At 38.1% G+C, this 24,263-nt stretch overlaps 1 protein-coding gene across 1 annotated transcript in view; it reads right to left on the reverse strand.

Moving 5' to 3' along the window:
* Window positions 1-21,567, reverse strand: part of NR6A1 (nuclear receptor subfamily 6 group A member 1) — a 203,910-nt gene extending 182,343 nt beyond the window's left edge. The window contains 1 exon segment of the mRNA XM_079113811.1: window positions 21,302-21,567. Coding sequence (XP_078969937.1) covers window positions 21,302-21,401 — 100 coding nt within the window. The 5' untranslated portion in view covers window positions 21,402-21,567.
* Between the last annotated feature and the right edge of the window lie 2,696 nt (window positions 21,568-24,263).

The following is a 24,263-nucleotide window of genomic DNA, read 5'->3' on the forward strand; positions in this document are numbered from 1 at the left end:
TAACATTTGCAGCATTTCTGTGATTTAAATACTAACCATGGTCCCAAAGGCTGTCAGCATTTTTCTGATCTAAAAAAGGGAACAGTAGGACTTACTCCATAAGGATTACATAATAAATATAAAGCACTCGACAAAGTACCTGGCATATAGTAAACGTTCAATACAAGTTACCCATTATTGTCATTAAGAGTCATTCTGATCTTCACCCTCCAAAGCACAAAAAAATTAAGACTTAAAACTTCTTTTTTTTTTTTTTTTTTTTTTTGAGTGTGTGTGTGGGGGGGGGGGGGGGTGTGGTGCTGGGGACTGAACCCAGGGCCTTCCCAGGGCCTTGTGCATGTGAGGCAAACAGTCTACCAACTGAGCTATATCCCCAGCCCAAGACTTCTTGATTAAAACACCTAAATCACTTTGCAGCAGCTCTAAGAAAATATTACATTCTATGCACACAGAAAGAACCGGCACTTTTATGAAAACATCACTTATACTGTTATTGAGATGCTGGCTTCTTGACAAGGCTGGGAAAACTGACATCATGTCTCAATCTCCCAACCAATGAAATACATTATTAGGGTATCAAGTGCTACAGATTCTAGTCTATCCTACCTTACTAAAATCACAACCCTACTCATATAATTCATGTTTCCTTATTGTGTTCAACACCTGTCATAAATTCATCAGGCTCAGAGAGAAAGTTCCTCTTCTAGAATTATCATGCATTAACACAAATGTAACATTAGAATTGCATTCTTACTGCCCTAAATCTCAACACTAAGTGAAATCATGGGAGTACTGGGCTTCCAGAATAAGAGATCATTACTTGGTATACAGATGTTCTGATCTAACTCTAGCACTCTTCCCTTTGAATATGCCTCACATTCCTGAATAAGTTGAAGTGACCATAATTTTTAAAAAGCAAATACTTTCAAAATAAAAAGGGCATACTTGTCAAGGCAGACCAAAATACAAGCTGGTTTAGGAATTAAAAATGTAGAAATACATTGTTACTTATAGTCCCTACCATGTTATGGCTCTCCTGTTTCTATTAGTCACTCTTCATCTTTTACTCAATAATATTTAGCCTACTGCTATTGTGTTTTATTTCCTAAGAGGCATTAAGGATCAGAAGTATTTCATTTTAGAGATCTACTTCTCTGTCACATGCCACATCCAGCATTTAAGCAAGGTATTCCTTTTTTTTTTTTTTTTTTAATATTTTTTAGTTACCTTTTATTTATTTTTTTATGTGGTGCAAAAGATTGAACCCAGTGCCTCACTCGTGCCAAGCAAGCGCTCTACCAATGAGCCACACCCCAGACTGGTATTCTTCTTTGCCTCTCCACTGGCAATGATTTAGTCAGAAATCTACAAGAGCATCTTTCTCCAACACCACACACTGGGTTTGGACTTAATAATTTTGTTAAAAAAAAAATCATGGCCATGTACAGTGGGCACATGCCTGTAATCTGCAGCTCGGGAGGCTGAGGCAGGAAGGATTGCAAGTTCAAAGTCAACCTCAGCAATTTAGCGAGGCCCTAAGCAACTCAGTGAGACCCTGTCTCTAAATAAAATACAAAAAAGGGTTGGGGAGGTGGGTCACTGGTTAAGTATCCCAGAGTTCAATCCCTGGTACCAAAAAAAAAAAGGAAAAAAATCATGACTAGTTAAGAAAAAAAATTAAGCTGGGTGTGCCTGTAATCCCAACAATTTGGGAGGCTAAGACAGGAAGATCACAAGTTTGACACCAGCAGGACCAAGTTAGTGAGGCCCTAAGCAATTTAGCAAGACTCTGTCTCAAAATAGTCTTTTTCATAAGGGGGGATGTAGCTTAGTAGTAAAGCACCTCTAGGTTCAATCCCCAGTACTAAAAAAGGAAGAAAAAAAGCTAAGATTTTTCAACAATTTTCAAAGAACATACTACACCTATCCCCAAGGTTACAAAATTGAGGAGGTATTACTCTTTGGTTCTAATTCTTACATCTGTCATTAAAGCAATGTCTCCTAAATACCTTCCAGATTTCACAAAGCACAAACAGCTTCAGCTTTTGGTAAAAGAGGATCCAAAGTGTAAATCTTGGAATCAAACACCTGGATTTGAGTCCCATCCTTACCACTTACTGGGCCAAGTCACTTAACTGTTCTCAGTTCTCAAAACAGCAACACATAATAATATTACTCCTGATAAGATTTATGGGGGTGGGGGGGAAGGAAAAAATAATGGAATGAATCAAATATCATTACTCTATGTAAATATATGAATATGCAAATGGTATGCTGTTACTCCATGTACAAACTGAAACAACATGTATCCCATTTGTTTACAATAAAAATAAATTGAAAAAAAAGATTTATGCATGTAATTAACACAGTGAGCACACAATAAATTTCAGGTTAAGAAAAAAAGTGAATCATTAACTACAAAATTTTCAGAGAAAGACACTAGTCACACCCCAGTACTAATTAGGGTAAATGTGGACATTAATAGAATCACTAAATCAAAGTTCGATCAAGAAAAAAAACTTTCTTCTTAATAAGAACACATAATTTAATGTGTGCCCTATAACAGAAATTAAGGTGTTGGTGTGATTTGTAATTTAAGTGGTAAAAATTCTTCTAGATAGTGTATATATGAGCTTAATAATAAAATTTCAAACTTCTAGATTGAAATCTTACTCCATATCAAGGTGTGTGGACAATTTTCCCCCAGTGCTAGGGATTGAACCCAGGACCTTGCACATGCTAATACTACTAGGCAAGCACTCCATCTCTGAGCTACATTCCCAATCCCATGCTGATCTTAACCTGAGCTAAACTTCAGACTGAAAGTGTCACAGCAGTGAATTGTATATTTAGGATATGCCAAATATCAGAAAATTTTTAATAAAGTATCAATTAAACCAAGTGTGGTCCTCTATACACTACATCAGTCTAGTCTCTAAGCTAGAAATCTACTACAAATAGGCTTCACAAGATGATTTATCAAGAATCCACAGTAAATATTCAAAGATACGCCTAGCATAAATAAAGTACAATAAGTTAGACATAGGAAAATCAATTATAACATATCTAAGAAAATCCCTCCATAATTTCTTTCCAAATGCAAAGATGCTATTTAAAATAATCCAGACTGTTTTTTGTATAACTAGTGGAACAAAGAATTTAAAACAGGATACAAAAGCTTCTCCTTTTGAATTTGAAGTAACCAACACAAAACAAAATTAAATAAGAAAATGACAACAGAAAATGTTTTTTCTAAAGTTTTAAAGATAAATAAAAATCAAATTAAAATAAACAAACACCTTTTTCAAAAGAATGGCATCTTTAGAATTCCAATTATAATCTAGACTCAATTATGATAGTTATATATCAGGTATCTATTGTCTCCAACAGAACATGAGGCACTAAAATGATAATTTCATTATTATAAATATGAATTATAAAACTACAAAAGACAATAAAATCAGAGAAACTACTCTGATTGCATTTGAGATAACAACTGTTTAAAAATTTGCTGGCATTATCTTTTTTCAAATTCACATTCCCAACACTATCTAATTAGGAGTCTAAGGAAGGTTTTATGACTTTTTATAGTTATTTCAACAATCACTTTATGTAGGGGTATAAGTGCCTATAAAATTACTATATATTTTACACCCACGTTACAGAATTGCATTCAAGAAATGCATTTCTTTCTTTCAGAAAGAATGGAGTTCCTTAAGATGAAATTTTCACAGTAGTTAAGTGAAAATAACAAAACATCAGAAAATGCATTTAAAAATCTCCTTCTCAGGAAGGAGGGACTATATAGAGGGAAAAGAGGGGTGGGAGGGATGCGGGGAAAGGAAAAAAAATAACAATGAATCAAACACCATTACCCTATGTAAATGTATGATTACACAATGGTATGCTTCTACTTCATGTACAGAGAAACAAGTTGTAACCCATTTGCTTACAATAAAAAAATAAATAAATAAAAAATAAAAATAAAAATCTCCTTCTCTGGAGTCAGTTCAAATCTCATAGATGGGGAAGAAACAAGCGAAGAATGAGAGAGGTGAAATAAGGAAAATAAAGGAAGAAGAGGGTGTGTTTAAGTAGTAAGGTGTGTAGGACTACTGGTTCAACTTCTAACAAATGTCCGTGTGTCCCCCCACCCCGCTCTAAGACCGTTTGTTCATCTGTAAAATGAGCACACCATCATCTGTGTTAGTGTTTCACAAAGTAAGACAACCACTGGACAATTTTAAGTGGTAAAAAGAGAAAACTTCATTCCAAAGCTATTACTTTTTCAATTCTCTATCAATCCTCTGACTATATCAGAAGAAAAATTGAGTTTGGTACTAGTTGTACCAAATTAATCTCCCCTTCTATGAAAGGCCTAATCAAAAACTTTGGTAGACAACAGCATCTAGGCAGGCAGAACTTAACACAATTTTATTTTCAATGAATATATTTTAACCGTTTACCTTCTTTTACAGTAAATCATTTTTTGTTTAGAATAATGACAAATTTTATCATAATTCCTTTGGCAGTAAAGTATTAACTATTAAATATTTTAAAATATTAGGTTATATTAGAAACTGGCAAAAATCATGATGGCAATAAAGAAAAAACTAAAGTTTGAAAAATACTAGTAGTTTAGAGCACAAGCATTCTATGTGCGAGGTCCTGGGTTCAATCCCCAGCAACACACACACAAACTAGTTTACTGGAATAGTGGTATTAAGTGCTGGTAGGTTATTTCAATTCTAAGCCTCTGTTTACCTATCAATAATGTGGGCCTATCACTATCTATCAAAAGTATAGAAAGGACTACATGAATAAGTTTAACCCAATGCCTGGTCAACTGAGTGCTCAACAACTATCTTTCCTTTCCTTTTTTAAAGGATATTACCAGAAAGCACTTTTAGAGACCTCTAGGGAGACAGTATATGGATGGGGCTTAGGGAAGCTAGGCTTCCTGTGTATTAAGACCTGAGCATTTGCTCTGGTTGTAATACTTCCTGCTAAGAACCTCCAGGGACCTTGCCTTGCTTTTTACCCTGATAAAGTTGCAGTCTAATCTCCTAAGGCTCATAACTTAGTTACAAGCAAGTGACTGGGAATAAAGTGCTACAGAAAGAATGGTACATATCTTAAATCACTGAGAAGTCAAACCCCAGAGGGTACCAAGAAAGGAAGGGCCATTTTATAACAGAAGTCCAAATTTGGGCAAATTCAACAATGCTATAATGGAAAGGAGAGTCATTTGGCAGTCCATGAGCCAGCTTTGATCACTTCATTATCTGCTACTGACCAACTAGAACTCACAGATGAAAAAAACCCATGGGAGAAGAAAGGAAAAGAGCCAACCCTAAATAGGAATGCTTCTACAAAAGGAACACCACTGGGCGTGGTGGCACATGCATGTAATCCCAGCAGCTAGGGAGGCTGAGGCAGGAGGATCGAGAGTTCAAAGCCAGCCTCAGCAATTTAGCGAGACCCTAAGCAACTCAGTGAGAACCTGTATCTAAATAAAATACAAAATAGGATTGGGGATATGGCTCAGTAGTAACTGAGTGCCCTTGAGTTCAATCACCGGTATAAAAAAAAAAGGAACGCCCAGGGCTAAGGATATATATCAGTGGTGGAGTGCTTGCCAAGCATGTATTGAGTCCCTGGGTTCCATCCCTAACACCACAAACAACAACTGAGTACTTACTACAGCCCTACTCCTGTGTGAATGACCACTTTATTTTATATGTATTTCCTAATTTCGCCAAAACTGTGAAGTAATTTCAAGTCAATTCACCAAATGATCCAATCTCCAAATAGCCAATTCTCTAAATTTACAAAAAATTTGCCTTACTATTTAGGTAGTTTATAACAATTCATATGGATGGATCAGCTTGATTAGCTTTAAAGATTTCTGCCAACTGAGAACTAATAGGATAACAACACTTTCAAGAATGTTCAATTTCTCTATCTCAGCTCTTTGCTTCTGTGGCTTGAGAGAATTGGAACAGAGAAAGGACCTCTCTGCTAGTGTAAAGATCCAGGTGTAGATTGCAGGGGATAGAAAAGAAACCAGACACAGGAATAGTAATTAAGGAGAGGAAGATTAACAATGATTCTGTAAATTCTACAAATATGATTTAGCAAATTGACTTTTAAAATTAGATATTAAGTAAACTGGACATGTGGCAAACTGGTTTTCAGTGACTTAGATTCTGAATTGATTTTGTTTTACCTGTGAAGGCGGTAGTATTAACTTTACTTACAGAAAAGGAAATTAACTCAGGAATTAACATTTCTAAAGTACATTCTAGGTTCTTCACATACTACCTCATTTCATACCCTAGGAAAATTTGTGGTGATTCCACAAGCTTTAACCACTGCCACTCCTTCAAAAAAGACACAAAAATAGGAAATAAAGGATTCAAAATTCAAAACCTCATGCTCAAATATACCTAGTAATCACTACGTCATAAAAAGAATTTGCTGATGTAATTGTAACCCCTCACACTCTGAAGTGTGTCTATCCTAATACAATAACTACCTAAACATGTATATTGCTATGCAGGTTGAGTGGCATTATTTCAAGCAAAAAAAAAAAAAAAAAAAATCTGAAATAGAGATGTCATTATTTTATTTAGCCTAGATACCTTTTTTTTTTTTTTTTTTTTTTTTTTTTGTGGTACTGGGGATCGAACTCAGGGCCTTGTGCTTGCAAGGCAAGCACTCTACCAGCTGAGCTATCTCCCCAGCCCTAGCCTGGATACCCTTATTGCTCATGATTTCAGATCAAATTTTCAGAGCTGAAATTGCTTGAGAACTTCCATTCCGATCTTTAGGGACGCTCAACTGAAAATGCCTGATATACTACAGCTTTTTCCGTTTATTATGTTAGCTTTATTCACAGAAACAGGCATATTTTTTATGATTTCATGATCAATTATTTTGGTCAAAGTGTGCCTACCCTAGTCTCATAAAATAGTTGCAAAAACTAATCCTAAAATCTAAAAGATCTATATAAGACATTAGTGCATGCACAAACTGTTTTACAGCTAGACTCTTCAGGGATTTATTACACACATGATGATGCTAGGGGATATGCCTTGTCTCACCTATTGACACATATAACCTGATTTTTCTTATTAGTAACAATTTTAAAGGTCCTTCCATCAATAAGATAATAGTTCGAGGATCTCTAACAACTGAGAATATAGTCTATCCTTTTGGGTAAACAGAAAAATTATAGATCATATGAAATGGTCTGAATATAAAGCAGTGTGTGTGTGTGAGTGTGTGTGTTGGTGCTAGGAAACCCAGGGTCTTGCACATGCTCTACCACTGAGCTACAACCCCAGCCTCTAAAGCATTTTTTAAATATTAATATTTTTACTTTAACACTAAGCATAATCATAAACTTTTACTAATGACAGTTCCTGATCCTATAACATATATTTTAAGAATCAATTAAACTTAGTTTTTAAAAATAGTAAATATTCGTTCTAATTCTCTAAAAGATTCAAAAGTCTTTTGGGGCTGGAGCTGTAGCTCAGTGATAGAGCACTTGCCTAGCACATGTGAAGCACTGGAAATACTGGGTGGGTGTGGGAGGTAACATACATGAGAAAACTAGTGCTAGAATCCAAAAGATTCAAAAACAAGTAATGGGAATGATTTCTCTCACCAGAAGAGAGAACAAAATAAGTAGCCTACCACAGTGTCTCAATTTTATCTCTAGCCCCAAGCCTTTATTTTTTAAAAATCAGTGCAACTGACATCCCTAGTCAGTATTCTTGTAGTTAGAAGTCGAGGTATCTCAGTATAAACTAGTTGTTAGTGAAGGTACTTTGAGGTAGATATATAGTTCTAAAAATTACCACCACCATCCCAAAAAAAGTCAAGATAAAAGAAATGGGCAACAGTGGAAAAACAGTGAAAAACTAAAACTATCTAAATGGACAGTAATGAAACCAATGCCATATCGTACAGATATCAAGTTTTAAATAAATTCGTGTTGAATGAGTGAAGTTTATTACATGAGAAAGTATCTTAAACTAAACAAACAGTATATACAACATGATCACAAAAGCAAAAAACTAGGATTTAAAAAAAGTCTAGAAGAATGTTAATTATTTTCCCTTCATTTTCTATGTTTTCTACAGTGATTATACATTTCCTACTCAAACATTAAATTCTCAAGCCGCTCACACCTAAGGACATAAGGGCAATAGGCAATTTAAGCACAGAAGTCAGGAATCACAACCACTTAAAAGCTAAATTCAAGATACTGGCTAAATCCCTCCTGATTTTATTTATATGCAAGCACTTCCAACTGTGTTCCCAGGATATTCCCCCTTCAACAAAGCTCTAGCATTGCTTTCTAAACAAAGTAGTTGAAATACTGGGCATTCTCCTGCCAGGAGTCTTGTCTGTGCTCCTAGAACTAGCTTTGGAGAATAAATTTACAGTGTTTCACATGTATTGCCCATAAATGCTCATTAATTTTTTATTAATGAACACACTATATAGAAAGCAAACTTACTTTGAAATATTTTAAAAAGGCTCACAGCCAATAGGAAATTTTATCTTGAAATGTTAAATGCACTTCATCAAAGTAGTACTTTCAGTAACTACTTGCCGTAAGTTAAATTCTAAATTCCAACTAGCCCAAATATCTTTCAGAGTTAATCTGAGCAAAAAAAGGGAATATTTTTTGTGGGAAAACAATTGTACTTTCCCACATTAGGTGATTGATTAAGTTCTCTTCTTTAAAAGGCCGATTGGTTTCCTGGTGCCAGTAAAATGATTGATGAATATTTCAACTGCAGCTCTCTTGCTACACCCCCCACTTTGCCCCTCCCCCATGCACTGCCACCCCTTTCCTGCTGGGTTCCCTTTTACAGGCCAGCAGCATTTAAGTTTTCCTTTCTGTTTAGCAATTTTCCTTAATGAATCCACATTTTCAAAGGCAAGGCATCTAATCTTGAGAAGACAGAACTCTTAATGCAAATGAGATTTGCAGATAAAAACCCCTTTAAAAGTTGTTTAGGGAAAACTCTGAAATTAATTATGGGTTTCGCTCAATAAATGAAATTATACTCACAAAAGAGAAAATGTGGCAGGGAAAAGTTATAAATGGAAAGAAAAGAAATCATGTTAAAAAACAAAAACGAACATCTCAAGTTTACATTATAAACTATCATAAAATTAGAACTTTAAACAAAAATCAGACTCAGAATGGAATTTTAAATTATGTGGTCCTCAGACTTTAAAGCAGCTATGTGTTCTAAAATCAAAACAGGAAGACCAAGTATTAAGTGCAAATGTTTTTAAAGGGATTATTAAATAGCATTTGAAATCATCCCAGAGAATCCGGGCAGTGGGTACCAAAATAGCTATCTGCTTTAGGAAGGCTTTCCTAAATTGCAACTTCCTGTTTTGCAACTAATTCATTCCATCATAAAGTTGGAAAATACCTTCAGGGATTATCTAATTTAGCCCCTTTATTTTACAGATGGACCCAGAGAGACATGCCTTTGCAACAGAGTTAAAATCAAAATTCAATATAAACTACTTCCTAGGCCTCACTCATAGCACCTCAATGTGGTTGATCTGTTCTGTGAAGTCCTTTCCCAAGCCTGGTGCAGTGGAGTAAGGCTGCAATCCCAGCAACTTGGAAGGCTAAAGCAAGACATTCACAAATTCGAAAGCAGCCTTGGCAATTTAGAAAGAACTTGTCTTAAAAAAAAAAAAAAAAAGGTGGGGGGGCGGGGGGTTGGTGCTGGGGATGTAGCTCAGTGGTAAAGCGCACTTGCGTTTGACCCCCAGCACATACACACCCCAAAAAAGTTGAAGTCCTTTCCTACTCAAACTGTTATGTCGGTACCATTCAATCTATTAACCGACCCTGCCTACTGTCTTCCACATTTTTCTCACTATCTCTTTGCTAGGAAATCACCTTCTATATTTCACACTTTGGTCAGCTAGCTCTTATATTTCCATTTTCAAAGGGGCACATCAACGTTCTCAGATTGGTTCTCCACTTTCATACAGCCAGCTTTTGTGTGCAGAAATAATAAAGACACAAGGACAAAGGTCACCTTTTCCTAAGCTGCATTCCCAAACAATCAAGCAAACAGCTAGAAGTTTGTTGGCCATTCTGTCATAATCTTGTATATCTATCTAGTCTCTTTAAACTATGAGGAGGGCTATAGCTCAGTGGTAGAGCACTTGCCTAGCATTCTTGAGGGCCTGGGCTTGATCCCCAGCACCACAAAAAAATTTTCCAAAACAGAAACTACATTCTATTTCTAGGAGGGCACATCAAACTTTAGATTTAGCTTACTAAATCTAATATGTTGCTTAAATTAGATTCTGGCTTCAATTTTCACAAGCAGCTAAAAAAGAAAAAAACAACAAAAACAAAAACACTCCCTTCCCTTATATTTTTAGATTTTTTTCTAACTACCACCAAAGTACTCTGATTAAGCAACAGACTCGGATTCCTGAACTGACTCTTCTTTCATTCATGAAATATCAGTTCCATGTGCTTGGAGTACAGGTACAAGAAGACATCCTTTCCTTAAGCAACTCAAAACCCATTCTCCTTTGCACTCCAGAGGTTCACCTTGAATTGTCCCTGACTTGGCAAAATGTTTTCAACTACTTACTAAAGCCAATATGAGAAAAAGAAAAAAAAAGTCACTGGAATTTAAAAGTGATCTTTGTGTCTCTCTAATCTATAGTTGAATTCTGGGCCTCAACAACCATAAATGGCCTGTATTCTCAAATGTCTGTTTTAGTACAGACACTGTTTGGCACTTTACAGACCTTTATAAACCCTAGTCAAATTTAGAGGTGCTAAAATACAGAAGGGAATACTGAATCTAGGAAACTATTAACTGTATCCTAGCTGTTACTGTGAAACTGGGGGGGAGGGGCCTCAGTTTTACCATCTGTATATGGAGATGGAAACGGAACACCTATTTCATAGGGTTATAAGGATAAAAGGAGCTAATATATAAGCTGTTTGAAGTATTATAGAAGCACATGTAAATGTTAGCTGCCATTATTAAATGAGAACACTGAAGTTCAGAGAAGTCAAGTGACAAAAGTTACATAGCTATCTATGATCATTATTCTTCCAGAAGAACAGTCCCTGCTCTTTTCCTCACATACCACCTACCAAAGTCCATCCTCCCTAGCTGGAAGTACTACTGGCACTTCAAATAAAAAAAACAAAGCTCTCTAAATGGATGTCGATGGGGGGTTCCCCCAGGTGGTTTATTATCCCGCGAAAATGGAATCTTGGGGGAAAGACTGCAAAGCTAGAGAGGAATTCTCATGACAAATTAAATTTCAATAGTACAGTAAGAATATGGGAGAAAATATTTTGGGTTTAATATATAAAGTGGTTTAACTGAAGAATGCATTTAAAAACTGGGTGCAGTGGCTGTTCTGGAGGTTGAGACAGGAGGATCACCTGAATCCAGGAGTTCAAGACCCGTATGGCTAATACAGCAAGACCACATTTCAAAATAGAAGAGTGCATTTAAAGATTTCATCTGAAACTTAAAATCAAAGCATTAAAATGTAAAAAGACTTTATCTTATAACTAAGCTGCAATCCCCACAAAACACAAAACTGTTTAAAAGGTTAATGAGACCCCAAGAACATCAAGATAATCACAGAACTCTGAGAAAGTCCTACATTGCGGATCTTTCATCACCAACCCAGTCTTCACCTTAAATTCTGATGCAGTAACTCCTTATTGTTATTCACATTGTTATGTGACATTTCTTCAATCACCAAGTCCTCTATAGAAAGAGTTCTATCTAGCAACTACCCTAAGGAATAAATCCTTAACTCCTTAACAACACAGTAATTGACTTACACTAAAATGTTACTCACACTAAGAAAGGGTATTCTTAGACCAGAAGAGGAGCTGCTGCTCCTATAAGAACTTTATTACCACCTCAGTGAAAACCAGGTTGAAAGCAAACCAACCAACAAAATGGCATTGCCAAAAATCACAACTTAAAAAAAAAAAAAGCTAAACATGTAAACATGTCTAAGAAAAGCAAACAAGCAAGCTCTTTATAAAAGATGGGAGTTTTAGCTCATATTGTTTTTATAGCAATGAATCTTATTAAAAATTATTTTTGTGTTGTCAGATTTTTTTCCCACAATTTTAAGTCTATCCTTAGTGAGGAAAATGGCTCTGTTGGAAAACTACTGCCACAAGATAATTAACAGTTAAGCAACAGGTTTCATGTAGCAGGTAACAAAAGGCTTATCAGAGAACTCAGGGTGAACTATGACACATTCATTTTGCTTCAAGCAAAGAAAACTTAAAATGATACCCACTCATTTCCGGCAAAAGGTAGTTCCGGTTACACTGAGGGGAAAGGAAAGATAAGAAAATTCTGAAGTAAAAAAGTACTAAATATCTGGTGAAGTTACCATTTTATCACTTACACATTAAGTTGGTTCATTTAGATCAGGGTCTCACATAGTTTGGTCTGAGTGCCCTCTGAGGAGCCTTTTCATACTCAAATAATTACTAAAAATCCCAAAGAACTGGTGCTTACGTGGATTTATCTATCAATATTTACCATATTCATCACTTCTCAGCTTTTTGGCTAAGATCAAGTGTAGTATCTGTTCTTATCAGTTTAGTATTTACCATATTTTAAAAATATATGAAAATTTTAAAATATTTTAAATATTCATTTGAAAGTAATAAAATGACATTAACATAAATAACATTTTATTAAAAATAACATTTTCCTATAAAATAAAATTTAGAAGAATGGCACCATTACATTTTTGCTAATCTCTTCAATATCTACCTTAATTTCAGCAGCTAGATGCTCCTATTTCTACATTCAGTATGTGATATATGTATGTGTTTGGGGGTTTTGCTTTTCATGTGTTTTTTTGGTTGATGTATAGGTAAAAATCTGGCCTAATGGAGATTCATAATTGGAAAAGGAGTACTTGCTTTTTAAAATAGTTGTGCATGTTTTTGATATTGTACCAAAACTCAGTAAGTGGTGCTATCCTGCAGTTTAATTCAACATGCAATCTAAAACCACTGTCAGCAAACTATGTGAACTCTGCTAAATTAAAATCCATAGGTCAATATGGCTTTTTTTTTTATTATTAGGAATAGGACTCAGGAGCACTCAACCACTATACCACATCCCCAGCCCTTATTTGTATTTTATTTAGAGACAGGGTCTGAGTTGCTTAGGACCTCAATAAGTTGCTAAGGCTGGCTTTGAACTGCAATCATCCTCCTGAGCTACTGGGATTACAGGCGTGCGTCACCTGGCCCAATTCAATATGGCATTTTTTAAATTATTATTATTACTTCTTTTTTTAAGTTGTCAGCGGACCTTTATTTTATTTATATGTGGTGCTGAGAATCAAACCCAGTGACTCACCTATGCTAGGCAAATGCTCTATCACTAGCTACAACACCAGCCTTCAATATGGCATTTTTAAAAGATCTTTTGCCCACACGGGATTTTGCAATATCACACATATGTGTTTTGGAAAATACTGCATTACTGAGATATGCAGAACTTCCAAATGGTTAACAAATTTCATTACACAATATAAAAAAAAATCACATTTGCAATTATCACCATCCATCTCATAAAAAAATGCTTTAAGTTATTGGGAAGCTGTCAAATTCACAGTGACAGGTACAAAATTCTAATTGTTGCCTGAAAGTTCAAATTTTATTCATCAGCAACAAATATTGTTAGTTTCCTTGATCTGACAAGCTCACTGTTCATTTTGAAGGTCAGACAAATGCCCAGGAATGAATGAACAAACCATAGTATGTCAACGGCTCTTTTAAGTGAAAATAGTGTTGCATGAAAAGAAGTGGTCAGTTCAACTCAACAGTATGATCACACAAGCACTTTTCCTTGAAAAACAAGCATTCTGTTATAGTTGAGCACCAGAAATGCTTTATATGTACTTGCCATTTCATCACACATACATCAAAAACACAGGTATTCAAACGTTAAGATTTAATAAAATTAATTTTTCTGCTTATTCAAGGACATTCTCAAGTGAAAATGGCTTTTTAAAAAAATATGAATGCATGGAGGTAAAGAATACAATGATGTCTAGTATAGTTTGGTACCCTGATTTCCTATAAGGAATTACAGTTTTTACCCACAATCATTCTTTGGAAATATCAGTGCATATATCAACACAGTGAAAAAAAAGCAAATAATGTCTTAGTAGTATAATGACAAGAGTTTTGACTTCGAGAACATACTGAAAAGGTCTGAGGGACCCCCAGAGGTTCATAGACCACATTTTGAAAATCACTACTTTAGATACAACCGTAAATAAATTTAAGAATTCAATAAATAAGAAGAGATTAAGTGTGAAAATATTATAAGTGATGAACAATGATTAATGATAATAATACAGTCAGTTATTATTTCATTATTTTTAACTATGTCATTATTTTGTTGATAAATTTAAAAGGCAAGAAATAAGGATGATGAAAAGTATATATATGACTACAAAGCAGTGTCTTTTCTGTTTTCTTTCGTGAAAGACTAAATTACATAAATTGTGACTTATAGAACAAAGTATCTGATGCAAAAGAGCCTAAGAAACTAATGAAAATAGTCAAGACTGAATTTTTAATTTTTCCAAGGTCATACAGCTTCAGGATTTAAATTAGCACATGAATTAAACAAGTAATCCTTAAAATGAAAATATGTATTGTTAAGCTAGTTCTCATCACTAAAATCAGTCTATCCTTTGTTTTAACATAGATTTGTTACTAAAATGTTTCCTAAATCCTAAATTATGGAATTATGTCAAAGAAACATTAGAGATAAAATATCACAGTAAATTTAATTTCATCAGTCATCTCCTTATTCAGTTAAAGTTTGAGAAGAAAAAAATAACAGAACACAAATTTTGGCACTACAGCAAAGGATTGGAAGAACAAGTTAGACCTGCTTACAAAACTCTGAAATGCTTTTATACAGACAGATCTAATATTCCATGATTTTATGAAATGAAAGGAGGAAATTGGAAATTAAAAAGTGGGAAAGTTATCCACCTCTTCAAAATAAGCATATCTCTTAAAATAATTATTCTTGAATATATATAATGAATTATAAATTGTTTCCAATGCAAATTGTTGTCCAAATATCTTTTAGACACACTCTTTGCTAATACCACCACAATAACTACACTTACACTTCCAAAGTACTACAGTTTATTACTCTAACAATTCCTTCAATTACTAGCACCAAATTCTTTTTATAATATCCTAATTTGGCAATGAGAGAAAAGTATTATAGTTCAAACCACCCACAGAGCATATCTTCAAATCAAATGCTTGGATTTGTTTCCCCCGAATACATTTCATGTTGCTGCCCAGGGAATTGGTTTTGGAAACATTACACCTGCCAGCTGACTTATCAACAGTGCCCACAGAATTGACACCAACTTAAAAGCAAGAATCAGTTCAGAAAATAGAAAAATATACTACTACTGCCATCTGTGGTATATGCTTGAATGGTTTTTCTGGTGTAAACGAATTGAAGGGTACAGTCTTTGCAAGTAGGATGCAAAGATCTCATCGTCGGAAGATAGTTGTTCAAAATTATTTTTTAGTATAACAAAATTGTAGCAGTAATTTAGTATGAAACGTAAGAATTTGTGAGTCTTCAATTTGAGCTTATATAATATTGAAGGAAAATCCACAAATTACCTTGAATTAAATGTTTCCACTTCACTTTGTTTTCAATCAAACATAAACTCCTAAAGAAATTCAAAACTTTCAAAAGCCTCCTGTGAATTTAAAATGAGGGTAGTTTCTTTCTTGAAATGGCTATTGTCAGTATTAAAACAGTCCCCAAACTTTAAAAAGCAAAAAATAAATAAATAACAGAAAAAGAAGTATTTTTAAGGAAATTCAGGAATTTTCCACTCACACACAATAGTTTGGCCAGCTTTCTTCCACAAAGATAAAATGTTAAGGGTTCAACTATTCCTATAATTTAAATAACAAAAATTCCAATATGCAAATGAAGCTTCAAAGTAGGCTATTTTCACAACTTATTTTCTCTTGGTTTGCTTTCTCAAATGACAACCACTGTAGCTTGGGGATCAAAAGATTCAATGTAGCTGGGGGTGGGGAGAAAAGCAATTCAGTTCCCCAGCAGCCAGCTAAGGAAATCCTAGTCCATTCCCAAACTAAAGCACTGTTAATTAGAATTACCGGGAACACCAGTAAAGTCTTTTTTAAATAATCGTAACTAGTGGAAAAAATCTCTTTTCTTGAGAAGCTGTTCTAGAGAGCCTGCTGTTTAACTGGCAATAAGGACAAAATAAGGTAGGAAAACTTCTATTCTTTCAAATAAAGTTCTCATACTGTACCTATTTTCTACACCACAATGAAAAAGCAGGTTGAACATCTCACAATGTTGTGTTGTTTGATTTTTTTTAATCTCATTTTCCATTACCTACGATCCAATACCTTTCACTTTTTTTATAAAGACAAGCAATACTGGAAGACCAATAAACAAAAGGCTGGATTCTAGGAATGCTACACTCAGAGATATTTTTCAAAGTTAAGATTAAGCGCAGAGGAATCTGAAACTTCAGCTACAAAAAAGTTCAATAGTCATAAAAGAATTACCTGCTCAATACCAAGCCCCCTTCTTACCAACTTAAATAATTCTGGTATTTCTCAACCCGAGTTATCAATTAAAGGCATTCATAAATCCTCAAGAAATTACCTGAGCCTGGAAAAACTTTAAAATTTAAAAAAAAATGACCTTAAGAATATAAAAAATTTTGAGGAGATGGGGATATAGCTCAGTTGGTAGAGTGCTGGCCCCACAAGCACAAGGCCTTGGGTTCAATCACCAACACCGAAAAAAGATATATATAAAAATTTTTGAAACAAAACATTTACCCTCACAACTTGCCAGTTTTGAAAATACTTCCAAAGTGTTAGACACAAAATAAGGCACTTTTATTGCCCATTTTAAAAAAAACAGATTTTACCAACAATGTAAAATTTACTCTTAAAAGGTATCTTCCCAAATTTAACTTTCTATTTAATTATATGCCTTGAAAAAAATTCTGAGCAAAGAAATGACATTTAACCCAAAAATGAATGTGAGAAGAGAAAATTATGACAAGGACCCCAAGACCAAGATGAATTTCCTGACTCTCTTAATGTGCAAGGCTCTATTCTGGCATATTGAAATTTTAAAGCTAGAGTTACCATCTGAACACAATTCATTAGCAGACCAATTTTTCTAACAACAAATCATGAAGCATCATAGCAATTTAAAGCTAATCTGCACAAGCACTAGAAATGGTATGAGAAATCTCCTTTTACCAGTAGTAAAGTAGCAGTTGTCATTTCAATCTACCATCCTCTACTATGCCATAATCAGCATTTATTTACTTATTTTGTTATTGGGAATAGAACCCAGGGGTTCTTTACCACAGAGCTATCCCCAGCCCTTTATCTTTTTTGAGACAGTGTGGGAGGTTGGCCTCAAAATTCTGTCTCAGAAAAGAAACTCTGCCTCCAGAGTTGCTGGGATTACAGCACCATCATTTCCAGCTATAATCAGTATTTTAATCTAAGTCTGTTTTTCTATTTTTGCCCCAGAAGTGAGGAGGAAAAAGGCAAAGAAATGAGAAACCTAGAAATGATGGATAAAACGAAGAAATGAATGATATGGGCAGATTTTTGGAAATTAACCATGTTTTTTTTTCATCAGCTCCCCATTTAACTCCTTTTCACATGCTAACACATCCCATGCATATAACTTTTTGCTAGAGAATTCAGAATGAATTATAGATTAGGAAGCATGTCATGATCATATTCTGATATATACATGAGTCAGGGATGCTAAGAAGAAAATTGGGGAATTATAAATCAGATTGGAAATGTCATCTCCCACATCAGCTACCCAAAATTACCAGTGGATTTGTTTGCTGCTGCCTTCTTTTAGTGTGCTTTGGTGGTCACAGAACCTGCTAATAATAAATCTGTGTACTGCAAGTATAAGCATACTGATTTAACAAAAGAAGAAATTTTAAGTTAACTCAATTAAATTTTAAAGTAACAGAATGGAAAAGTTAAATTGTCATGGGAAATATTTACTTATTTTCAGGGATAAGCATTTAGATGGCATAGTAACAGCAGGAAAAAGGCATCATACTATTCAGTGAACTCCCATTTCCTATAAAGTGTAATTATATAAAATGTGCTTTTAATTACTTAAAATGCCTTGTAACTTTCTTTTGCTTTAAATATTTAAAAAATCTACTCTCTCTTAAAATGAATAAATACAATATTCAGCATATGCTTCATCAAGTCATTCATATACCTTGGAATTCCCAAAAAGGAGCAATCCTCTAGTACCACTAAATGAGTTCATGTTTGTTATGAAAACCTATAAGTGACAACTGAATACAGCACTGTCAGCATGGAATTCTTGAAAGGGTGATGGTGTATCAAAAGGCTAACAACTCTATCCTGATAGAATTTTTTTTTTTTTTTTTATTTTTAAAGGACTGTAAATTCAGCATCCATGGTGTTTCCTGCAGGAAAACATTTTTAAAATTCCACCTCCAGATTTTTTCTTCACCACACAGACCAAAGACCTCCTATCTACATAGTTATCTTTTGCAACTATTTCATACAAAATGGAAATCTGTCACTATGATAGAAAGTCAGGAGTTTTCTTTTTTTCTGCTTAGAAATTGAGCAGTTTTGCTTATTGTTGAAGGAAAACAGTAATTAGGAACCAAAAAAAAAAAATATATATATATATATATATAAAACCACTATTCCAAAGGCAAACTATATTTGATTTTTTTTGGCAATTCTTCTTTGACCATTTTAAGTTCCTAAGTACTAATAAATATGAATTGTGAAACAGTATACAACGTTACTTTTTAAGTCAAAAACTAAAATAAAATATCTCACAACCGTTTTATTTACGTATTTCTTTTAAGTCCATCAGGCTAGAAGCTCCCATCATGTTTTCAACAAAAAGAAAATATTTGTACTACTAACATGGACTTATGTAAAATATTTCTACCTTAGCAGAAATGGGTTACTCGATAACATTCTTTTAAATGCTTCTGACCAGTTCAGGAAATGAGACTATGAATGAGAAATCTGATTAAGAGTTAAAATTATCATTTAGTCCTTTAAAATGTACTAATGAATAATTAATAACAAATGCAGTTCTCAGGCTTCCCTTACAACAATATTCTCAAGTAGAACGAAAGTAATGTCTGCAGTAAATTCTGTCATCTACATTATATGCACAGGTGGCACAGGAAGTATTCACACATAGGAAAACACTAAGGAAACATCCTCACTAATACATGGGCCATACAATAGCTCTGGAGCTTGGATTAAAAAGCACAGCAAATTTTAGACTAGGATTTACAATACTCACAAATTAATACCAAACCAAATCTCCACACAAACTAGCTTTAAAAGTCAAAACCATTAAGGAAATCCTTTGTTCCTATGATACTGTCTCCTTCTACCCTAACTGCATTCCAGGCTTCTTCTTTGTGACATGGGATTTTATTGATTTCAAACATGTTCACATTCAGAAATTAGTCTCCAAAGACACCTCGTGGCATGGTCAGCCACCAGACACCACACATCATGAACATCTTTCAAAATAACATGAGCTTTGAAACATCATCATCTGATCAGCAACACCAAGTGAAGTTAACCAGACTCTCTTCCAAACACCTTTCACTTAACTGGTTGAAGGAAAAAAAAAAAAAAAACTAGACTACTGAATTAACAATAAATGTTTGACGAGTTAATAAACCTGTGAAGGCACAGATCCAACACAAGATTTCTCCCCTGTGTATCTCTTCATTCACCCAACAATTGAGTGCTTAGCCAAGTGACCTATTTCCAGGTTACTTTCTTCGCACCTGCCAGGTCACTGTCCTGATTGAGAAACTTCTTGCTGAAGCAATTAATTTTTAGTGCCTCCTAACTGTCCCGGGTGTTTGTATTCAATTCGAAATCTGTTACTTGTTAGACACTGCTCGGTCCCAGATCTTTCAGAGAATTGCGAGTTTATGGCGCAGAGAGGGGAGGAGGCACGGATCTCCGAGAGCCTGCCCTTTATTCGGAAATGAGGAGATGTGAAAGGTGGAAGGCAGGGCAAATAAATAAATAAATCGGGTTTGCTGCCGGAGCGTTTGCCGGCCGGTACGAGCACCCTTTGTAATGCAGGCCTCCCGGGGCTATCGCCTGCGCTAATTGCTCCAGGGCGCTTTCCAAGTTCAAAAGTTCACCTTTTACGACCTCACAAAAGCTCCTTACACGTTACCAATAAAAACATTCCGCTGCAAACACCGAGGGGGGAAATATCAAACAGATACAAATAAAACAGCCTGCAGGGGGAGGGAGGCCCGAGGAACCTGAGGACTTGGCCCGGGCGGAGGGGTGGGGGGAGGTCGGCAGGAAGAGTCTGACCAGGTGAGGAATTCTGAGCGCCCGAGGTCCTGGATCCGGCAGGGAAAAAAGAGAACAAGGCTGGGCAAGCGCGGACTGGGGCGCGCCGGCAGACGCCAGGAAGAGGCAGGTGTCCCAAGCCTCCAGCCGGGCGAGAGACCTGAGCCAGCAGAAAGTCGTCGCTTAGCTAAAGGGACTGAGCAGGGGCGGAGGCAGGCAAGAGACTGCAGGGCGGCGGGGAAGGTGAGGCCGGGACAGGAGCAGGCACCAAGAGGTCCGAAAAAGGAAACGACGAGGACACCAACCAACAGGGGCTCCGCGCAGGGCGGGGATGCGAGGGCTCGCGGTATTAAGAGGGGAAGCGCGCGGCTGTGGCAAGGAAAACGCTCTAGGAAGGTGGGGGCACAGGGTGTGGCGTCGGGTCGGGAGGGCCGAGAGGGACCCGCGTGGGAGACCCGGGGGGAGGAGGAAGGACTGGCGCTGAGGGGACGGGGGGAGGGGAGGCCTGTGGCGAGGGAACTGCGGGAGGGGGAAATGGAGCTCGGTGCCCAGGGAACCGGGCAGGGGGAGGGCCGCGCGGAGGGGAACGGGAAGGGAAGAAAAGGGGAGGATTTTAAGCGAGAAAGACCCGGGAGGAGAGGAAGGGTCCGCGCAAAGGAAGACCCGGGTGAAGGTCCACGTTGAGGGGCCGCTGAGGCTTCCCAGAGCTAGAGTCGGCCGAGAAGAGGGGAATCCCTGAAGAGGGGCAGAAGGCCCGTCCTCGCCCGGCCAGGGCTCCGCAGGCCCCTCACCCACCGTTGCGCGGCGGCGGAGGGAGCGCGGCTGGCGGCTCTAGGAACCCCGCCGAGCCCCCGCCGCCTCCCCCTCCGCTAGGCGGCCGTTCGTCCCGCTCCATGCGGTGGTGCTCAGGGCCCGCGCCGGGTTCGCTGCTCCGCCATGACCCGCGCCCTAGTCGTCGTCGTCGTCCACCGAGGGGAGGGGGCTGTCAGGAGCCGGCGGGCTCCCGGCCGAGGCGCTCTCTGGGCCCCGAGCCGCCCGGCTCCGCGCCCCGCCGCGCCGCGCCCCCTCAGCACTGGCCAGCTCCCTCCCCTGACGTCACGCGCCGCTGCCACGCACGGCCCTGCGGGGCACGCCGGGAAATGGAGTCCGTCCGGAGAGGCCGGTCACGCGAGACCCCACCAACCGAAGGGGTGCCAGGAAGAGTAAGCAGCCTTGAGAAGGGAAATCCAAGGCTTATCGATAACACGAAACCTGGTAAGACTTCTGATAAATACTGAATAAATTGCTGTTTCAGGACTTTCTCTCTATTATCACCTATCCGTGGTCAAAGTGTCCTATGACTCCTCTTATCCCCCCACCCCATCCATGAGTCTTCCCAAGGAGGCGGGTCTAGAAGAAGCCGGGTGAGCACGTGCAACGAAGCCCAGCCCTGTGGGCGGGGCCCCGAGGAGGCGGGGTTTGAAGGTATTCACTAAGGTCTTCCTCCGCCGCTGCGGGACAAATTGGACCTGAGATTAAAGGACCGGAGTTTAACTCGAAGTGACTGCGTTCGTATGCAAATGAATCTATACAACTCTGCTTTCCGGGGTAGTTTTTAGAGCCCTTTACCTCCGGGTGGGCGGGAAAGAGTAGTTTCTCTTCCTCCTCTTTCATTTTGCCCCTGCCCATAGAACAGATGGACAAACTAAGCTCAGGGACATTGATTACCGTTAAAGAAAACATCAGACTTTTAACTCCAAGTGTCCTGAAGCCCTCCGTTTGATGGCCCCTTACCGGCCTGTTCTCCGTTCCCTCTGCTCAGTTTCCCTATCTGTGAATGGAGATGCCCTAGGGACGGGGTCCGGGTGAAAGATACCGCACGCACACCCCGCCTCAGCGTCGGAATTTTTTCTGGGGGCATAATCCTGGATTTTCTCTGCGGCTCGCACCTGAGCACACCTCCAGGGACCACCAGGTGGCGCGCGGCCACCAGCCTCTGTGCTTGCTTGGTTGTCTTCTCCGACCCCCTCAGGAAAGTACTCGGCTACTGCCCAGGGTCTGAGCCCTACCTGGCCTGCTTGAGGACAAAGAACAAGAACACTGGTGCTTCGCCCGCCTCTCTACTGGGTTGTGCTGCAGCTTCCTCCCTGGCGGCTCATTTCCCGCCCTCCCCTCTGCTCCCCTCCTCTCCATTCCACTACATCGACACGCCAGTCCTTTGGCTGCTCTGTGTGATTCCTTAATTTTAAATCCTTGTCCTGCCATTTGCATTCCTGCCTGTTCTGACCCCTGTCTACATTTCTTGTCGCACCCCTTCCCTCACCTGCTACGGCAGGTTTTCCAAAGTACCTGGGAGGTTACCAACATTGCTTAACCTGTGCTTCATCTTTGATCTGTGTTGGCTACTGTTCTGAGAGATTTACGTTAACGCTTTGTTGCCTAAACCTCACACCCTCTCAATGAGGTAACCTCGGTATTGCCCTTATCATAAACTGATGAAATCACCCAGGAGTGAGATTCCAACCCCAGTTGGTCAGAAAGCTGGAATGCTGCCGACTTCCCCCATCCCACTCTCAATTGTTTTTCATCTTTCTAGGTTCTGTTCAAATACTTCTTCAGTGGCACCTTCCTTAATACTTCCAACCAAGGAACAGTTAGGTCCTCTCTGTATTACCACAAGGCTCTGTTGAACTCTCTGCAGACTGTAAGAAATGGTCTCAGTGATGGTGGCTTCCTCACCACCATTTCTGAGCTCCCCCAAAGGCAGGGAGCAATGCTAGCCTCTCTTACACGAAGAGAACCCTTAGCATTTCGCGGGGGAAAAGGGACAGAAGAGATGGGTCCTCTGGGCTATTCCCTCAGCTTCACCTTCTAAAATATGTCAGGATTGTGTGGACTTCCTAGGGCTAGAATTTTCCTGTCTAACAGCCTTCCCAAATCCTCCTGACTATTCGAAGCTCTTTATTATCTCATCATTGTAACCCCAATTGATGACTGAATGAAAGGAATCAGAATATATATATATATATACAAAGCAATTAATGTAACGTCTATCTTCATAAATGTAACCTGTTACTAATGTTATTTAGAAAATGGGGACCAGATACTCTCTACTGAAAATGCTTCGTGGAAGAGTCAAAAATACGACAACACTGAGAAAAGCAAGGGGAATGTGTACCTAGACTCAGAAAGATGAAAAAGATTCCCCCTGCTCCGGAAGAACTTAAGACAGAAGATGAGGGAAGGGAAGGGGAGGGGAGGGGAGGGGAAATCTGCAAGGGAGTGGTCCTGAGGCCAGAAGCAGACAGAGGGACACAAACGAAGAAAAGGATACAGCAGAGAACAAGGCAGGCATCAGCCTCATTAGGGGAAACTTATCCTATGGTGGAGGAGGCAGACATACACTAATCAAATCAAGAAATCACACACACCCACAGTGGCATGGAAGTCCTACAGCTGAGAACTCCCTTAGAAGTTCCAGGTTCTGGGGGAGTGTACAACAGGACCTCACTGTAGTTGAGGGTGGCTTTCTGGGATAAGAAGCACTCAAATAAGATGGAGAGAATGAGTGGGAGTGTGTCAGACTGGGTGGAGAGAAAGTTTCAGGTGGAAGAAACAGCACGTGCAAAAGGTCCCAAGAGTAAGTCAGAGCTTGGCACATTTAAGGAAATGGGAGATTCCTTGGTATTTGGAGCCCACAGAGAGACATCAGGTTACCATCAGGTTGCATGGGACAATGACCAGGTTACCATCAGGTTGCATGGGACAATGGCCAATA

This window comes from Sciurus vulgaris (assembly GCF_902686455.1).
Source record: "Sciurus vulgaris genome assembly, chromosome: 15".
NCBI lineage: Eukaryota > Metazoa > Chordata > Mammalia > Rodentia > Sciuridae > Sciurus > Sciurus vulgaris.